The sequence below is a fragment of the Mirounga leonina genome, unplaced genomic scaffold (assembly GCF_011800145.1).
Source record: "Mirounga leonina isolate KUSES-001 unplaced genomic scaffold, KU_Mleo_1.0 Mir_82, whole genome shotgun sequence".
Classification (NCBI taxonomy): domain Eukaryota; kingdom Metazoa; phylum Chordata; class Mammalia; order Carnivora; family Phocidae; genus Mirounga; species Mirounga leonina.
The window spans coordinates 4,270,197-4,289,773 of record NW_023270825.1 but is presented as its reverse complement, the minus strand read 5'-3'; the positions used below and the strand labels follow the sequence as shown (position 1 = coordinate 4,289,773).

Below are 19,577 nucleotides of genomic sequence, written 5' to 3'. Positions count from 1 at the left end.
CTCCTGTTAGGGTGTGTGACCCCCACTTCTCCCAGCCCACGTCACGTGCACAGGGACAGCATACCCACCAGGTTCCTGAACACCTGTTTCGTCTTCTGCCCTGTTCACTGGGGGGAGGGGGTGGTGTCTCTTTTGAGCCTCTGTCCTCCAGACAGAATCCTGGGACAGGGCAGAGAGCAGCCTTCAGGTTCCGTGTGGATATAGCCTTCCTCTACAGAAACCTCGCCCAGAGAGAGGCTTTGGGGTGGGCTTGCCACTGAGCGCCTGGTTGCCTTGACCCTCTGCCCCCTCCCCTCATCTTCCCTTCTTCACCTCTTACCCCCACCCTCAACTCGGCTTCCTTTCTAGCCTGGTGGGGGAGGACAGCTTATACACAGTCCCCCCCACCCCCACCCCCGGCCACTTCCGGACCCCCGTCAGCCCGGCTCCACTCAGGTTTCTCCAAATGAGGGCCCTCTTGGGGCTGCAGAAAGCAGCCATGAGTGCGGGCCCGGGTCTGCGCGGGCTGTGCAGGGCGTGTGAGGGCCCCGTGCGAGCCCCCAGCGCGGGGGCCGGGAGATACACTGAAGCCTTTCAGGGACAGCTCGGGTTGGGCAGCCAGACAGTTTTGCTTGGATCTCTGGGGCGGCCACGTGGCCATACATTCAACGCTCCGAGATGTCTGTGCCCTGAGCCAGCCAGAAAAGTGACTTACAGCTGAAAGCAGGGTTTGAACGGCTTCTGCTGTGGGGAGGCCCCTCAGAGTAAACAGTAAGAATTTCTGGGAAATGTACATAAGGCCAGACTGTTGGGAAAGACGTGGGCCCAGAATTCCTGATCCTCAGCCCCGGGCGAGGGGTGCCAGCTTTTCATGGTCATCCCAGCCCCCACTCAGCTCCCTCTTCGACTTAAGAGACAGTTCTCTATTTGCCGAATCCTCCTCCCAGGGAGGGCAGAATGGCTCACTCATCTTGGGGCCTGGGCTGAGCACACCGTCTCCCTGAGATCCAAGCTGAGGCAGCCAGAGACCTGGCACATAGTAGGTGTGCAGCCCAGTGCCCCTGAGCTTCAACTGGCCTGGCCGAGGGCTTGGCCCATCACTTGTCATTTTGTCCCTAGCAGCTAAGACAGTGCCAGCCCTAGGCACCCAGTGTTTCTTTTTTTTTTTTTTTAAAGATTTTATTTATTTATTAGACAGAGAGAGAGAGCACGAGCAGGGGGAGCGGCAGAGGGAGAGGGAGAAGCAGGCTCCCTGTGGAGCAAGGAGCCCGACGCGGGACCCGATCCCAGGACCCTGGGATCATGACCTGAGCCGAAGGCAGACGCCCAACCGACTGAGCCACCCAGGCGCCCCAACACCCAGTGTTTCTTGAACTGAATGAAGGAATGCAGAAATATCTGGAATTGTCTTTCAAAGTTGATAAAAACTCAGCTAAAGAGGCCAAAACCTCGGCTGGCATGTTTTGGGGGCAGCCCGTTTTGAGAGTGCCGGCCTGGCCCCTCGGCCCACTGTGTCACCTACTAGGTGACTGGCTCCCGGGGCCTCCACAACCCCAGCTGGGGACTTTGACCCCCAGGGTCCCTCCAGAGAATGTGGAAGCCTTTTTGTGTTTCACAGTCTGTTAGTCCGTCTTATTCTATGTTCAGAGCAAACCTGTGGCCTGAGTATTGATTTTCATATTTTTGCAGAGGGAAAAACTGGAGGCTCCGTGGGGTGAAGTGGGCAGGACCCTCCTCAAAGGGCCAAGGGGTCCCGAGGCCTTCCCAAAGCCTTCCACCCCCAACAGTTCACAAAGGCCGAGGTGTCTTTAGGTTGGGAGCCAGAGGGAGCAAGCAGGCCTTTGAAAGGCGGCCTTTGTTTGCTTTTCTTTATCATCAAAAGTGCAAGGGCAGCTCCGTTTACCTAAAGGCAGGCGCCTTTAAGCTCATCCTTTCTGCAAACACCTAAAGGGTATGTTGAACATTTGAGCCCTGTCTCAGAGGGCAAAGCGTTTGCAGAGCATAAGCCTGAGCAAGTTGGTGGATGGGGGCGAGACACTGAGGCCCGCCGTGACCTGCGGAGTTCTGAAAGGACCTTGAGCGCCCAGCCGTCACCCCCAGCACCCCTGGTGGTGCGGTTACCCCAATGGGGGGGGTGAACGAAGTTTTTGGTGGGTTGCGGCTGCAAGATGTGTGTGCATGCTGGCTCTAGAAAGGGCACGAAGCAGGCGCTTGCATGGACGGCGCCTCCTCGCCCTCAGAAATTGTGCCCCTGCCCCTCCTGGATTGCCAGGACCAAGAAGCTCACGACTTTCCTCTGCCAGGCCCAGAGCTGTTCATCCTCAGCTGAGGGGAGGCTGGGGCAAAGACTCTGTTCTCTGCATCCCTCTGAAGAGGGTGGCCTTGCTAGATCTGCTCCCCCCGCCCGGGGCAGTGCAGCTGTGTGGGTGGGGGGGTGGGAGGACACTACCCCAGTGACTGAGCATCTCCCCAAGCCCTGCACCGAGGGCTTCCCGTGTACGGCCTCATTCAGCCTTCTTAAAGAAGGTGCTCGCTGAGAGGCAGATACCATTATTATCCCCATTTTACAGATGAGGAAACTGAGACACAGAGCGGCCTAAGACGCCCTCAGAGCCAAGCAGCTAGTGAGGGGTGGTATCAGAGTTTGAACCCGGGTTCGAGGTCGGAGCCTGCATTCTTGCCCACCTGGCCTCACCTCCTCCTTGCCAAATGTCCACACCTGTCGTGTCCTACCAGGTCTAGGAGGACAGCAGGGAAGAGAGGGAGGAGGAGGAGGACCACGTGTCCTGGGAATATTTTTTATCTGAAAGATCTCTTTTCCCCCTGAGCTTGCCAACTGCATCTCAGATCCCAGACTTGGAGAGGGGAGGTCGTACCAAAGAAGACAGTTGGCCCTTGGTGGTGCTGGGGATGGGGGGTACTGGGCCAGGTGGCCGTGGTCGAGTGGCCGGCCAGGTCCACAGAGAGCCCACAGGGCCCAGCAAAGAGGCTGCAAGTGGGGAGGCTTCTTTCTCCTTTCTTTCTGGTTGCTCATGGGGACTGGCAAAGCCCAGCCCCCAAGCAGTGGGGTTCAGCAGCCGTGTTCTCAGGCATTTTGGAGAGAATGGTGTTCAAGGCCGTCCTACCCACATGAGAAAGGCAACTGCATGTCTGGGGCAGGCCCACACAGTGCACAGAGCACAGATCTTTTGCTCATTGACCTAGCAGTTTTTCTGAATTTACTTTTTTTAAAAATTAAATTAAATTAAATTAAATTTTATTATTATTATTTTTAAAGGAGATAGAAGTTTCTGAACACGCCACAAGGGAGTGGCAGGCAGGACAGCAAGGGAGAGACTGTCTGCCTTACTTTTTTTTTTTTAATTACAAAATAAATTTATGCTTCCTATAAAATAAAGGCGAACAACAACAACAACAAAACATCTTTTTGCGCACTCTTCGTGTCCTATAGCTGGAGACACACGGTGACTACGGCACTCATTTTATTCTCCTCATTTAATCTTACTACCAAAAGGAGGCATTTTATCCCCATTCTACAGATCATGAAAATAAGGCCCAGGAGGCTGAGCAACCAAGCCAAGGCCACACGGGGAGCAAGTAGACTTGCACCAGAGGTCTGATCGCAGGACCCAAACCCTCAACCACCAGGTGAGACTGGTCCACCAGAGGGCTGAGAAAGAAGGCCGGCAGGGGGGTGTTGTCCTCACGGGGCTGTCACCCCCAGCCTCTCATTTGCAGCATAGCTTCTGAGCTGCTCTCTCCCGTGGGAGTCATGTGCATGTGCTTCCTTCTGGCTCTTTGGTGGAAGCCAAGGGGCTGGGGGATCCCCTGTTTGCCGACGCCCTTCCCGGGGGCATAGACCGTGACACGGACATCCTAGGGTCCACAAGGGAGGACTGTGTGCCCCTGGGAACCCTGCCTCTTTGCGCAGAGGGCCCCTAATTGCCCCGTCTCCTGGACGCCCTGGACTCTCCACCAGTGAGCCGGTGGCTTCTGGGTGAGGCTGAGACAGATATCACCAGGCTTGGCCCAGAGAGGCCGGCTGTGCTCTCTGGAAGGATGGAGACCTTGAATGTTTAAATTGAAAGCGTGCCCAGAATTGGCCCCCTTCCCTTTGCCGTTAAGAAGACAGGTCTTGCTGTAGTCGTCACTGAAATCTAGTACAAATGTCTTCTCTTGGAGTCTCTTGGGTGGGGTGGCAGTTTTTCAACTGTCAGCGATCTTTTAGTTTAAAAAAAAAAAAAGCAAACTTTCCAGTCCTGTTCTACCTGGAATACATTTTCTTCTGGTGTGGGGGGGGCCTCCCCCAGGCCTCAGCAGTTATGTCAACAGAGTAAAGCCAGCCCCCTCCCTAGCCTCGGGCAGTTGAATGAAGTAGTTCTTTGCTCCACCGAAGGAAATATTTCCATGGAGTTGGGCCAAGAAAACCCCTTGCTTGAATCCGGGGGCTGGCCCACACCCAGAGCCAGGGGTGCCGGGTGGGGGCGGGTCGGGTCGACGTGGCCACCTTTTCCTCGTGTCAGGATGTGACTTCCAAAATCCAACCCATGGCGGTGTTCTGCTCCGCCAAGATCCCATTCTTGGCCTGCCTCATCCCCTGCTAAATGGATTTCTTTAGGCCCCTCCTGTAGGAATGAAACCAGTGAGGTTCGCTCTGTTTTGCTGCTACCAGCTCAGAATTTGCTCCCCTCTGGTGCAGGTTCGAGAGAGCTCTTCCAGAAGTTGGGTGTGGCTGTGGGGCTCCCCCAGCCCTTCTGTGCCCCCCCCCCCCCCCACACCATTCTTGGAAGCCTCCGTCCGGGGACTGTGCCTGAACTACTTAGGAGGGGAATCCTGAGTCTCTTGGTTTGTATTTATTTCAGAAAAACATTTCATACTTGAGGTCTCTAAGGAGGAGGCTCAAATGGTCAGTCATCTTGCACTGCTGCATTTTTTTAAAAAATGCACATTATAAAAGCAATACATGTAGTAGGGACATGCATAAAAGTAGAAGAAAAATCACCCTAAATCTATTCACCCAGAACAACTAATGTTTTTTCGGGGGGGGCCTTTGGGGGTAATCTTGGCCTATCACCCTCCCATTCTTTTTCATTGGCTCTAGTCATGGAAAGTATTGGTAAAGAACAGTGTCTACCCTCTCTCCCGCATACCGCAAACCCCCAGAGCCAAACACATACACACGCTGCCTACCGGGAAGGAAGCTTTATCCTTGGCCTTTTGCAAAAGGCGCTGACTTTTATTTGTCTTTTAATATCTACAATTTGACAAACTCCTCCACGCAAAGGTTGAGGCTGCACCCAGAAACTCAGGTTTCGGGGAAGCGGGACCTTCCTGATATTGGTGTCCTGGGTAGGAGAGGTCCAGAAGTTCAGACGCACCTGTGGTGTACAGCTCGCCACTTCCCAACCCCAGAATGACGTCCCCCGGCAGAGACCCCCGAGCATCCAGATCACAGGGAATGTGGGTATGAATTGTGTTTGGATAATAAATAAGTAGCAAGTGAGCCCCTCGTACAAGTCCTTAAATGCGAAAGAGGTCAGACTTTATTTTGAAGGCAAACTCAAGTTCCAGAGAGGGGCGCCCGGCTGGTGCTGTTGGAAGAGCATGCGACTCTCGATCTCAGGGTTGTGAGTTCAAGTCCCACGTTGGGTGTAGAACCTACTTTAAACTTCCTAAGGGGATGTTAGCATCAGAGCAACAGGTTGGTGTGCATTCTAGAAGAGCCACTGTCAATTCCGGGACCCCAGAAGATGGGACTATTCTTTGATCATGTCCCCCAAATCCTTGACAGCTTGAGGTCCAATCTCTCACCTTATAGGAGGCAGAGAGGCTGTTCCTGACAATGCCCAGGCATCTCTACCCCAAAATAACTTCATGGGAAGGCCTTCTGAATACCCTGCTGCTTCTCTGACTTTGGCTGAGGTCTACGGAGCAAGGGGTGGGGTGGGGGGGGGATGCTGGGGGGGTTCAGAGATGTGTGATTTCGGGGCATTGGAATTGTCAGAGGCTGGCTTTGGAACTAGCGATTAGGAAGGTACAGTCTCACTGTAGCCCCTTGTGGGAAGTGTGGAAGGGGCCTCGAGAGATTTCTGGGGAATACTACCGTTTTAGGGGTACCCGGAAGACTGGGAAAATCTGCTTAGAGGAGCAGCCACTCAGGGGATGCTATTTTGTAAAAGCTTGCAGTGTGGTTTTTAAGAAGAGAGTGCATTTACCCATGGCTGGGAGATTGATATAGGAGGACCTTGTCTTCATTTCCTGGCCAAATCTTAGGACATTTGTACACTTGCCCACAAGTATGTACATGTGGATAGGAGACTGCTCACACAGCTTTTGAGGGTTCCCAAGTATGAATTAAAAAAAGAAGAAAAATGTGTGCTTTGAATTAGATCTATGTGAAAAAAAAAAAAAAAAGGCAACAGGCTAAGCCATGCGTCTGGGACACTGGCTCTCCTCCAGGGCCCTTCAAGAGAGCTGGGTTTCAGCATGTACAGAAAGAAAACGAGTCATTTCTCAAACCTGGATTTCCTTGTCTGTTTGGCCCTATTGATATCAATCTGAGCCCTCAAATGTCCTTTTTTGAGCAAGGAAAGCACGCACGACATTGCTCAGATTGAGAAACAGTTTGGATCCAAATATTACCATAGATTTGGCTCCTTCAAGTTATTTCTTCCATTGCTTTGGACCAATAAATATTTAAAAAGTTAGGTTCTGAGCTCCAGAAAAGCCAACAAAAACATTTAAACATATGGATATCTTTTTTTATTGTGGTTAAAACCATGCTCAGTAGAGATTAGTTTACAGCAGTGTTTTCTTTCTCTCTTTGCTTTTTTTTTTTCTATCTTTTTCTTTCTTTCTTTCTTTCTTTTAGGAAGCCAGAAGGATAAACATGTTGCCATGGTGTTCTGTTTAAAATAAAATACAATGGAAAGAAAAGCAGAATGATGAAGTAACCACATGGACTGCAGGATACACCTGATACTAATTACTGTCATGCAGAATGTTCTGGAAGACATTTGACTCGCCTGATGTATACATTCAAATCAAGCAAAGCAGGACTGGAAGGCTCCTTGGGGACCATCTTGTCCAACTCTTTCCTTTTTCCAGATGAGGAAATAGGGGCCCAGGGAGAGGCCTGGACCTCAGCCTCCCAGTTAGGAGGGAGCAGAGCGGGGATCCACCCCCTGCCCCCCCCCCCCCGCTTTTGTCAGAGACACATAATTTCCAGGGTCCTTTACCTTGGCCTGTCAGTAAGACCCTGAAAAAGAGGAGTGGGCTTTACCATTAAGCTCTTGAGCACAGGGCGTTGGAGCCAGGGAGACCAGAAAAAAAGCAGAGAGGCTGACTGCACTAGGAGGCCCAACTTTCCTCCTGGGCGCCAGGCCCTGAGAAGAGATGCGCATGGATGTCTGGAGTTTCTCCTTCCTGGGCCTCCCGGGGGCACCCAACCAAGGCCTGGGGCTCCTCCCAGAGCATCAACTCATGTCCTTTTGGGGCTGCCGGGCTGACGCCAGGAGGCACCATCTCTAGGACAGCCTCCAGGGGCCCAGAATGCGTGGCTACTGACGCTCTCTGGTGGCCGCCTGGGCTCCCACGCAGGCCGCCCACGCGTGGGGGGCGAGCGGGAGCCCCCGTGACAATGCACACCCCTCGCCTCGGGCCCCGAGAGGCTAGCAACCGGGCCTGCCGGCGCCTGATTGGCTGCGCAGGCCTGACGACAGGGGCTCCTGAACGCTGATTGGTCCCGGCCCGCTCCGGCTGTTTCCTAGCTATTAATACTGAGGCTAATAAACGTTCTCCTGTTGACAAGGATGCTCGGAGCCATGATTTTTGGAAGCTTTCTTGACGTCTGCACCTGGTGCAGGCCTTTCTGTCTCGCTAGTCATGAGGGGGGACTCTAGTCTCTGGGGCTCCTTGCGTGCTCCCCAGGCTGTAAATTGAGTGTTCTGCCCACCCACATTATTTGACACTTTAGGGTGGCTCCCCGCCATGCCCCCCAAAGCCCACTCTATCTCCATCTCCTCAGCAGCACAACTGCTCACCTATAAACGAGCCCCCCGCCCCAGGCTCGGTGTCTCTCGTCACCTGGTGGTCCACTTTCACCTCCCTACCACCACCCGTGGGCTTACAAATAGCTCTGTCCCTTCTTTTCAGCCCCAGAGTCTCCTGCCTGTGTGAAAGCCCCCTCGCAGGATCGCTGGGCATGGTGGGCGGGGGGGGGGGGGGGAGAGGGGAGGCTCGATCGGAAGCTGCTTTGAAACTTCCCCCCCTCCAAGTAGTGCGGAGGGAGCTGTTCTAACTTGATAGTCCCCGCAGGGCCCCTCTGCCTTTCCCCTTTGGGACCCATCACTCATTCTCACCCCTCTTCTGTCACTAGGCGCTTCATCCTTGCCCTCCCGGCTGCCACCCACCTGTCACCCTAAGATAGATCCTTAGTCCCTTTCAACAGCATTTTGACCTTTCCGAGAGGACATTTGATTGACGGCCCTGCCCGCTTTGCCACTCAGTGCCCGGCAGAGCTGCCGAAGGCACCACCTGTTACGGATTAAATCTCATGTGCCAAGTCCCGGAGCACGAGGCCGTGCAGCTATGCTCTGCCCCAACATGTGTCGCTGCCTGTTTCCCCGGGGCGGTCCGGGGAGGGGGAGGGCTTTTCAAAGTGTCTGTGTGGGGGAAATCACCTCAATTTTGGGGGGTACCCCATGCATCTCCACGTGGGACACGGTCCTCCTCGAAAAGTACTTTCCCTAGAGGGACACGGCTCATGTCTAAGTTATTATTAGGACCCCGGGTGGGGAGGGGTACCCCCTTGTGAACATGTAGGAAACAGACCCCCTGGCAGAGGAAGGGACGTTGCAAGGTTCTCGTGCACAGGTTGTAAGCGGCAAAAGCCCGGGACTCAAAACCCGTTTTTTTTCTGACTCGGAGATGCAATGCTGCGCGGAGGCTTCCATGTCAAAGATAACCAATCAGAAATGGACGGGTGGGCTAAAAGGGGGTGACAGCCGCTGACTTACATTTGGGTACTGGTTATCTTGCTCGGGGCGTTTTTTGTTTTTTTTTTTTTTTCCCCGGGACAATAAGCAGAAAGCATCATTTTCTTTCCCTAAGCCGCATCCTCTGGTAGAGGTTCCGAAATACTCAGGTGTGGGATCTGCTGCCCCCAGCGCCCCAGCTTTACCCTCGGCCCGCCTGAGGAAAACCATCCCCGGTTCCGTTCTCCCAGCAAATCGTGCGGACAGATCGCCCCGCTCGGCGAGCGGGTCTCGCGTCGGGAAAAAGCACCAGCGAACACAGGGTGTTGGTCATGGCGGCGAGGGGCACTGCGGCAGATTTTTTTCCTCCCTTCTTTGCTGCAATCTGGGTGCGGCTAGAGCAATTTGTCATAGAATCTGGGGGGCTCATTTTTCCGGCCAATCACTTTTGGAGAAATGAGCGCATTGCAGCAGAATGCGCTGACGTCAGAGACCACCCCTTCTGCGCCTCCATATAAACCCCACCCAGCCAGCCCCTAGCGCAGACGGCGGAGAGCTGAGATGGAGCGCGCCTTGGCCCGCTGGCCTTGGCCGCAGCTCCTCGGGAATAAGCGGGGCGCCCACGCGAGAATCTCCCCACCTGGTGAGTGGTTGGCCATCCTTGCCTGAAAGGATGTGCAAATCGAAGACGACACCCCTTCGAGGTTGGGCTCTGTCCTCCTGGACATGCCGATGACTGACGCCGGGGACCTTCTCTCGAAGGCGGCCACCTCGCCTGGTCCCCGAGTGTCGGCGATGAAATTCTGTCCGGCAGGAAGATCTCGAGGCACATTTTCCTGGGGTGTGTGTGGGGGAATCAGGGCCCTTTTCTTGTCCAGTCCTTAGCTTGAGGGTAGGCTGGGTGGTAGGGGCTGAAATGAAGACCAGGGGGAGGAATCCGATCAGGTCCTTGTCAGAATCCCGTGTACCGCAGTCACTGGGGTCCAAAACCCTGATTTTCTGTCCTCGAAGCCACCTTTAAAATCACGGTTGGTGGGAGATATGGCGGCGGGTGCATTTTGCATGCCCCACGAGTTGGGGGGGGAAGGCACCTAAAAAGAAGAGTCTCCCAGGTAGATTTCCCCCCTAATTTTTGGCTAGGTTCTTGGTGGCCCGTAGGCGTGAGGAGTACAGGTTCCCGACCGCAAGGGATTGCGAATCCAAATACACGGGTTTAGTGCAGAGCAGACTCCAGGCAAAATTTAGAGTAAAATTGCTAACTGCTATCATCTGGTTGCCCCCGATCAGTCACTTTAATAGTGGAGAGATATGGCGCCCAAGTGCAGATCCATCAGAAGCCCCCTAGGATCAGTTCCGTAGAGAAGGGCGGCTGGGGGGAGGGTCAAGTCATTGGGGGCACTGGCAGAATAGAAGCAGGGGGGTGGGTTGGGGTGGAGAGAAGGCCATGTCCTTGGGGCTGGGGGAGGCTAATCAAGAGGGAAGAGAGAAATACGGAAAAGGGGGCGTGTTGGGGGTTGTCCAGGCGCTGGGAGTTGGGAATTGGGGGTCGGGGGTCTTTTTAGCATCGCGTGATGGTCGCTAGAAGATTCTGACATGTTGCGGGCTTTTGACTTTTGATAAAGTCGTCTTTTGCCATTTCCTTTGTCCCTGTCAAGCCCCCCCACGCCGCCCCCTCCCCACTCTGGGCCGGCGGGCTGGGGGGGGGGGCGCGAGCGGGTTGCTACGTGGCAGGTTTCTGGAAAGTTCTCTTGCTGGCCGCCAGAGGGCGCCGGTGGCACTGCGGAATTTTGGGGGGCGGGGTGGCGAGGGGAGGTGGCCTTTGTTCTTCTGCTGGAGGGGGTCGAGCGCGGGATTTACTGGAGAATTCTGGATTCATTTACCTGAGGGGGAAATGTTTTAAGATCCGGGGCTTCACTGGGGAGCGGCTGGAGCATTCACGCTGGGCAGAGATGCGGTGATTCGCACTGGCTGTGTGACTTAGGGTGTCGTGGAAGAGCGTGGACGCAGATTAGTTTATCTTAGTCGGTTTTGGTTTTGGGGGGTCTTAGGAAGGTATGGCTCATTTGAGCAGGATGAAGGGGTCGTAAAATTGTTAATTAGGTGTCATCGTGCGAGGTCTTAAAATTCTTGTTGTGGCCAAGAAGGGAGATGAGATTGCGCGGTGGGAGGGGGTGGGGGGTCGATGGTGCTCTGGATGATTTTAGGTGGTTTTGGCTGACTTTATATTATTTTTTAGCGATACTGTTTTGTATCATGTGTCCAGAGACCACACAAATGAGTGAAGACAGTGTATCGAGAACTGGGCCTTTATAATTTTAATTAATTTATGTTTAAGGGGACTTACCGAAGGTCACAGCCAAGATTTCTGTGTTTTTACTTATTAAAAGTGGAATCGTGTTCTGGAAAGATCCTACGGAGAGTGCCTTCTTGATAGCCTTATGTGTCTCTCTGATGCAGGGTGACCCCCATAGTTGGGGTGCTGAAGGGCCCTTGGACATGTTTTGGGGGGCGCTGCTCGATGTCCACAGGTGGATTCTGGCATGCGATGGCGGGTGTGGTGTTTCGGGGACATAGCGGCCCTGCGCGATGTGCTGGTGTGGGCTGTGGCCTCCCCGCAACCCAGCCTGAGACCTGTTGCGCGCCCCCCCGCCCATTCTATGCCAGCTGTGCCCCTGGCAGCTGCGGGCCAGGCGCTGCGGGGGCGCGCGCGCGCACGCCGCAGGTGGCTGTGCTCCTGAGTCCTTGGGTGCTGGCCGCGCGCCCCCTAGCGGTCTGTGTCTGCAAATGGTTCTTGGCCCGCTAGGCCTGGCCTCAGGTTGCGCATGCGCACCCAGCTGACACTTGTGCCCTGTCAATCAAGTCTTCCTTACCCCCTCCCACTTCTCTCCCTCCTCCCCTTTTCAGCTCTTTCCTTTCTGCCCCTCCCATTTCTCCTCTTCCCCCTCCCCTTTCGTTTTCCTCATCCCTCTTTTCCCCTCCCCTTCCTCTCTCCCCTTCCCTCCTCCCTCCTCCCCCTCCCCTTCCTCTTCCTTCCATGCCCCTCCCTCTTCCCTCCTAACTCCTCCCTCCTCCTACCCCCTCTTTCCCACAACTCCCTCCCTCTCTCTCTGACTGCCCCCTCCCTCTCTCTGCTGTTCCTGTGCTGACCGTTAGAGGTCATCAAGATGGTTTCTAATCCGGCCCCCTTCCCATGCCATAGGGTCTCTTCAGGGATGACATCATCCGTTCACCTCCTTGTCTTCAAGGACCACCTCTCGATGCCACGCTGCTGCCAAGGTGCTTGCTGCTCACCTCCACCTGATGGTACCTCAGTCCCTCTTTGTGGCAGTGTATAACCCAACCTGACGGGCAGAATCCCCACCCCTGCCACCCTCTTTGCACCACCCCCAGACCCATTAGCAATGAAAAGACCATTTTAAATATTAACTAATTAGTTTTAGTTGTAATTAATTGATTTAAATTTTAATTACTACCTAGACTTGGGCTTTTAAGTGGGTCCTCTAACCTTTGATCAATTGCAGAGGACACTAGGAGCTCCGACCCCTGGATGGCACCCGCATACAAAGCAGCCACTGGCAGAGAGCCCCCGGGACGAGGATGATGGAGGATGAAGAGGACCAGATCCGACCAGCCAGCTCTCCCTCTTGGCTGAATGCTTGAACCATTGCCCTAGTGAGGGGGCATCGGTCATTAACCCCTGGCCTTTGCTATGCTTATGCCTTGATGCTGTGAATACTTTCCTCTAAGTCTCTGCTTGTGTTCATGTGCCAGCGACCTGGAGTGTTTCCCTCCCCAAGGAGTTGTCAGTCTCTCTCCGATGACAACCCTGTTGTTGCCTGTCTGATGTCCTGAACAGAAGGATCCCTTTGGGAACTTCTCAGGAGGGGGACCTGGGCCAAGGGCTCCACCAGCATCTCACTGGCAATTCCAAGGCCCAGGGTGGGCTTCTGGAATGAGCATGAGCCCTGGACGCCATGCTACTGAACTGCCAAGGGCATCCCCACCTCTTCTCAGATCTCCCTGTTCTTTCTGGGGAACGGGGACAAGAAGAGCAGCCTCCCAGGGTTGTTGTGAGTATTGAATGAGATAAAACTGCCTCAGGCAGCGCTGGGCGTAGAGTTGGTGGTCAGCAAATGTCTGGTGAAAAAAGTCTGGTAGGTCAGTCCCTTCCCACCCCTGTCACTCTCGTCTCATGCTTCTCGTTTATTCTCCCGCAGCACTCCAGGCAGCCCCTGTCTGCGGGGCTCTCCTTGAAGCAGGTAGGGGTCCACCAAGATGGGCGTTGGGCTGACCTGAGTAGGAACATGAATCTTGCATGTGGTCATTTCCAGAGCACTTTCTATGTTCTACGAGTGTCTTATTTCCATGTCGTGCATACCTATGCACGAAGCAGCCTCAATTTACAGATGAGAATGGGTTCGACATTGATTTGGGGGGATTTTAAAAGGGTCGGGGGTGGCGGGGGAAAGAGGACTTAGGAGAAGCAAGTGCCCCCTCCCATGGCACAGGACACATTCACATTCACAGCAGGGACACTGAGGCTGGAGGAGTGTAAGTGTTTTGTCACATTGTTGGCAAGAGAAGAGGTCCAAGTTGGACCCTGGGTGCCCTTGTGGTTGCCCCTCACCACCCCCCCGGCCCAGAGTTCTACTAAGAGCCTTTTGATTTCCAATCAGGCATTTGACAGTGGGATAGCCTCTTTGAAATCCCAGCTGTCTAGTGTGGTCTCGGGGGCCTGGGTGGCCCCAGTTCGGGTGCCATGTGCTGGTTCCACCTTTCAATGATGGTGTGACCTTAAACAAGTCACTTAACTTCTCCAAGCCCCAGTCCCTTTCATGGGCTAAATGGGGATTTAAAAAAAAAGAAGAAGAAGAAGAAAAAAGCACCCGCATTTATGTACCCCATGGGGCGCTTTTGAAGACCAAATGATGTAACCACTATGAAAGTGCTTTGTAAATCGCTGTGGAAATTGCTAGATACTTAACTCCCGGGGTTAGCGCCTCATGGTGCACATGCCCAACCCCATTCTCCCTCGGTAATAACGGCACCCAGTAGGTGCTGTGTGTGTTTGCGCTCAATAAATAAATTCCAGAGTAAATAAAAGCAGAATTAATTCAACAAACATTTTCTGGAACGCCGACAATATGCCCAGCACTCCAGGCCTGGTATGTGATCCAAAGATGATGAAAACAGTCTCCTGGAAGCTAATTGGGGTCCTCATTCGACCCGCACTTTCTTTCGTCCCCTTTTAAGCCAACCAGTTTTGTCCGGACAAGACAAAAACAACTCCGGCCGCTATAGAGAAGCCCCGCTCGATGGAGACAATAGCTCCTGGGCATCTGAAAGGGGCTGATTGGATTATGTGGCAAATAGAAGGTGGAAGGGTGACTTGGAAGGTGACAAATGAAGTGGGCGGAGAGCTGCTTTGAGTTAATCCAGGCTATTAGGAGGGAACCTTTTGTCTTCCAGGGGCTGGCAGGAGCTTTTACCACTGGTTTTTACATCCTTAATGTAAGGACGCATAATTTATGGTCAGTGAAAATCCAGGCCCCGGTGAGGTTTGAGTGGGCCGTACAATTGAGCGTCCTGCTACCAGTGAGTAATTACAGTGAACATTTATGTCTCCCTTTGCAGTCCGCAAAGGCCTTTTGCAACCGTGGATTCATTTGAACCTCACAACTCCCTGTCCCGACCCCGGGGCTGGCCTGCCACCTCCAAAGGGAATAGAGGCCATCAAGGTGTTCTTCCGACTGGGGTCCCACGGCACATTTGCCACCCCCGCCCCCTCTTGGGTAGTGAAGGAAGAGGTGTCCACTGCGCTGGCCCCTCTTGTCTCAGACCTACCTGTCCCTCCCGCCACCAGTTCTTCCCTCTCAATTCCTAACTTTGCTCTCTCCACAGCAGGGAGCCTCCCAAGGCCCCCCCACCCCGACCTCCTTTCCAGCCACTACAGCCTGTCTCTTTCCTTTTCGCAGCCAAGCTTCTCGAAAGGCCTGTCTACACTTGCTGTCTTCCTTCCTCACCTCCAATTTCCTCTTCAACCCACTGCTTCCTGACTTGTTCTGCTCCGTCGAACGACCCTACCTCAGGTAATGACTTTTCTGTCGCTTAACTCTGGACACGTTTCCGGCTCACGGACACACGGACACATTTTCATTCTTGGCCCTCACAGGGCTTTCGGCTCTGGTTCCCTCCTGTTGACATATACTCCCCAGATGCTTCACAGAATCACCTGCTCCTGGCTTCCCTCATTCTTAGTTTCTCCTAGGAACTGGAGTATCCACAGCTCTCCTGTCTGGGAGCCTGCCTCTTACCGTCTTACCATCTTGCCAGGTTTGAGGCCTGGCTGAACCACCTGGTGTTGAGGCCTTGGGGTTAGTCAGGTTTTCCAAGCCATGTTTTTCTCAGTTCTGGAATAGGGTTACTAATCTTTACCTGGCAGGTCAGGTGGGATGTGTTGCAGGTAAGAACCAGACACTAGTTGAGGGACTTGAAATAAGGTCAATAAAATGTTCATGAGAAAACTGGAGTCCCCATCAGCTTTTCTGGCAGGTTAAGTTCCCACGGGGAGAACCAAAGAGGGAAGAAAAACATGGGGGGCGGCGGTGGGGGAAGAGTAGCAGAGAAAGAAAAAGAAAAAGAAAAAAAAAAAAACAGTAAGAAAAGACACTAGAGGCCCCAAAAAGTGGGGAAGGGAGACTTAGAAAATATTGAAATCTACCAAAAACCCATCCAGAGAAAGGTTTCCTCTTGGGTCGGGTCCGGCTAAAAGAAAGTAAACAGGAAAAAGGTTTTAAATTGATTATCCCAGTGACAAATCCCAGGAAGCTTTCAAATCAAATTGCCCCATTTTGAGTTTTTAACTCCTTCTATCAAGTTTAACCTCTTTACCTCCTGCATCCTGGTTAAACCCTCCCCAGCCCCCCTTGCTGGTGATTAAGTCCCGAAGGTACACGCAGCCTTTCAGCGGATGAATGGCCCACAGAAAGCGCCTTCCCCCTCCCCCCCCAGCTGTGGTTTTCAGTTTTATTCCACTTTCCGCCCTTTCCCCTTAATGAACACAGGGCTAATCTTGGGCCTTGTCAAGGAAGAGGCTGCAGACGTTAATGAGGTAGCTGCTGGATTCCAATATTCGTCTCATAAGGAGCCCTTCTTTGTCTGTGAAGGAAAAACACACTGATTATCATAATGAGGTGAACTGGCGTCCGCAGGCGGGGGCGACCAGTGCTTAGGCCACACTTCTAATTCTGGGGCTGGAGCCTGGGTTTCATTTGCTCCTCATTTAAGTCTTTGCCTCTGTCCCAGTGAGGGGTCCATTGAGTGGGGTTGAAAGTTGAAGGCCGCTTTGGGAAGCCTGCCGCAGATAGGGCTGCTTTGCAGAAAGTTCCTTTGTTCGACTGTACTACACACAGATGTCGCATGGTCCAGGCGCTCCATGCCTCCTGGATTCAGTCTCCAAAAAGCCCGGGAATGGGCGTGCGCGTTTCCTACTAGAGCACGCACCTGACCTATTTCAGGACTCACTGATCATTAAAAACTTAATAATCTACCTGGAGAACCCATGGAATTATCCCAAGGCCAGCACCCATGGAATGGCCCATCCCGGTCAAGAAACAGATGGATATTGGTGTCCCAGAGGCCCCCCTCCCGCCCCCGCAACGGAACTGCAAGGTTTGCGGTTCACATTTGGCTCCGACATACTGCTGAGCGTTGAGTGTCAGAGGGCCAGCGATTTGTCGGGATCACTCGCCAAGTGCACAGAGGGGACGACTCCGATCTGGCATCAGAACCCATAGTCCCTGCTTTTACCTGTTCCTTATCTCCCTCCCCCATATGCCCTTTGCCCCAGTGGAATTGCGCCCCCACCCCAAGCTTCTGTCCTGATCTTTGGATGCCCCAGAGCCCATCGATATCTTTAGAGCAGGTAGCCCCCCAAGTCTGAAACCTGCCCTTCTGTGTCCCAAGTTCTGGGTTTTTCTCACCCCAAGGCCGATCAGTCAAGATTAGATCACTCCCAGTTAATCAACAGACTCTAGCCAGACCTTCAGCCAAATGGAAAATGGTGGGAGAAGGGAGGAGGCCCACAAGTTCTCTGTTGGTTAAAGGTACTCTGGCATCATGGCTCAGAGTTAAGCTTGCTCTTTTCAACTCTGCAAACCCAGCTTGTCAGGCACCTTAACCATGTCAAAGGATGTCCAGGTGACCCAGATGTTGCCTGGGTGAGGAGACTGGTAAGGATGAGCACCTCTGTAGTTAGGGATCCCACCAAAGCCTACCCCACTCTGTAGTTATTGGAGAGTAACATGATAGAGCAGTTCCTGGTGTTTCTAAATGAGAGGACTTAATTTTAAATAGGAAAAAGTTAACCACAGACCTTTTCTCCGATAAACAGTAATTAAAATACAGGCCCCCAAGTCATTAATATGCCAGCATCTAAGAACCTGGGAAGGCCGTGGAAGGCATTGGTTGGCCAGGATCTTGGGGGTTTTGTACTCATTCCATTGTGTACCCATTCACCCCGAGTGCCTGGCATTGACAAAAATCCTCTCCCCCAACTCTGCTCCTGCTTGGGTTTCTGGAAACTAGGCAGTCTTCTTAGGCTTTTCTGAGGCCACCAGCAGAGGGGTCTGAGCTAATTGCTCCCTTGAGTATAGGGGTGGCCTGTTGTCACTTGCCCCCTTGTTTCTACCGCATCCCTTCTATGCCTGGGAAGGACATCGCTTTCTTCTGCCTGTGCACACAGGACCCCCCTGCTCCCCACACTTTCCAGCCCAGGGGTCCAGCCTGGCTTCCTGCGTGAGCCCCCTGGCTCCCAGAACCCACTGGTCTCAACATCCTTCATTAAATCAATCCTGGAGGCTCTGGATAGTTCTAGGAAGAGGTGGCTTCACCAGGTGGAAAAGCAGAGAATGCGTGAGGCCAGGAGATGCCCCCACCCCACAATTCTGAGTTTCTGTTTTTCTGCTTTTACTGCCCACCTCTGTTCTCCACCCCCTTCCTCCTCCCCTCCTTTCATCACCATTTCCTGATTTGGTCCTCTGGGGGTGCCCTAGGCCAGCCCATGCCTCTGGATGCCCCAGCCTCAGCTTGGCACAAAGTGGGGTTCAGTAAGAGTATGTGGGATGTCTGTTTGGGCAGGTGAGTCAATGAAGGAACCGCCATACTTGTGATGCTAGACGGTAGTCTTTGGGGACCGAGGAGCTTTAGGCAAGGGTGGAGGGTGGATTTCATTTCACTGACGGGGAGTGGGCATCGCTCCACTCCCAGCCCCATTTGAGCTGGGCTTTGCTGGTCCTGCCCCTTCATTCACTCAGGCGTCCATCCCGTCATCCAACAGTTGATCCTTACTGAGCGAGCCCACGGCCCGGCCCCGGCTCGGCCCGGCATCCCTTAGCGTGTCCCTTGATGGCCTCTGCCTCCCCGGGAGGGCTGGCCGGGGGGTGGCTTCCGCTGAGGGCGGCCTCATGCTGTGTCCTGTGCTGGAGCAGTGGTCTCCGGCTCTGTGGAGAAGGCTGGCAGAGGGGTGTGAGGGGTCGGCCTGGTCTGCCTCCCTTGGGCCAGTTGGCCCCCGTGACCTTTAATTTAAACCCTGGAGCTCACTTGAAGCTGTACATCACCAGGGCTCTGCTCCCTCCTGCCCCCTCTGCCTCCGACCCCCATCCCCATCCCGTGGCTGAGTGCTGATGGCTGCCCTGGCCCCCTGCCCTACAGCTCAGGACTGAGGCGGGGGCACAGGAACCGCTGTGGTGTGGGTGCCCCTCGGGCTCTGGCCACAAGGGTCTCCCTCTTGAGTTGGGGTCTGTGGCCTGGAGCTCTCCCTCCACGATGCCTTCCTCCGCCTGGGACTAAATCTAGCCCCTCTGCAGCCCAGGCGATGGCTGGGAACCTCCAGGGAGCTCTGCAGGCTCTACCTCCGCCTGGTTGCCCACCTGCTCCGCTCTGTCTGGTGGCCCGCTTGACCCACCTGCAGCTCTGCTTGCCGTAGTCTGTCGCCTGGCCTGACCTACATACCCCTTCTCCTTGCCCGAATCACTGGGCTCCTGACCCTCTGGACCTCAGCTGTCCAGCCCTCTGCCTAGCTGTTGGTTTTCCTTGCTGAGCCCACACCTGTGGTTACCTGGCCCTGCCTGCTTCCTCCTCCATCTCCCGCTTGCTTGCCTCTGGGCCTTGTGTTGGGTCCAAATGCCCCTCCTCCAGCCTAAGGAGCCCCTTTCCCTGTGCGGCCAGACAACTGGTCCCCAGTGCCCATGGGACGGGCCCCTGCTGGCATGCCACCTCCCCCAACCATCCTCGGATGCCTCCTCCCGTGGTGGGGGGGAGCGACCACGGCTGCAGCCAGACTTCTGTCCTGCCCCTCCCCATCCCCCCAGACCTCTTGTCTTGTCCCACTGGGTGTTAGCCACAGCCTTTGCCTGTGAGTCCTGGGCTCTGCCGTGCCCCAGGCCTCACGGCTGGTGCGGGGGCTGCCGTCTAGGCCCGTTGCCTCTCCTTCACCTCTTCATGTCATTGCTCATCTCCACGAGCCACCTCCTTCCACCAAAAACCACGCTGCAGGTGAGACTGGGCTCGATGCCTTTTCTTGTGTGTGTGTGTGTGTGTGTATAGCTCTTCTGGAGTGCTAGC

The 19,577-nt window shown here is 54.1% G+C and overlaps 1 protein-coding gene across 5 annotated transcripts in view; it reads left to right on the top strand.

Annotated features, from left to right (window-relative positions):
* Positions 1 to 9,495: 9,495 nt before the first annotated feature.
* Positions 9,496 to 19,577, top strand: part of LOC118002565 — a 34,368-nt gene continuing 24,286 nt past the window's right edge. For 2 of the 5 annotated variants that reach the window (XR_004677061.1, XR_004677062.1), the window contains exons 1-3: positions 9,496 to 9,597; positions 12,154 to 12,230; positions 12,476 to 19,508. Coding sequence is in view for 3 of the 5 variants with exons in the window: in XM_034993079.1 (XP_034848970.1) it covers positions 13,147 to 13,213; positions 14,930 to 15,043 (181 nt within the window). In the remaining 2 variants the exon portion in view is untranslated. Of the gene's footprint in view, positions 9,598 to 12,153; positions 12,258 to 12,475; positions 19,509 to 19,577 lie in introns of all 5 variants that reach the window. The other 3 variants (XM_034993079.1, XM_034993080.1, XM_034993081.1) reach the window with 3 other exon arrangements.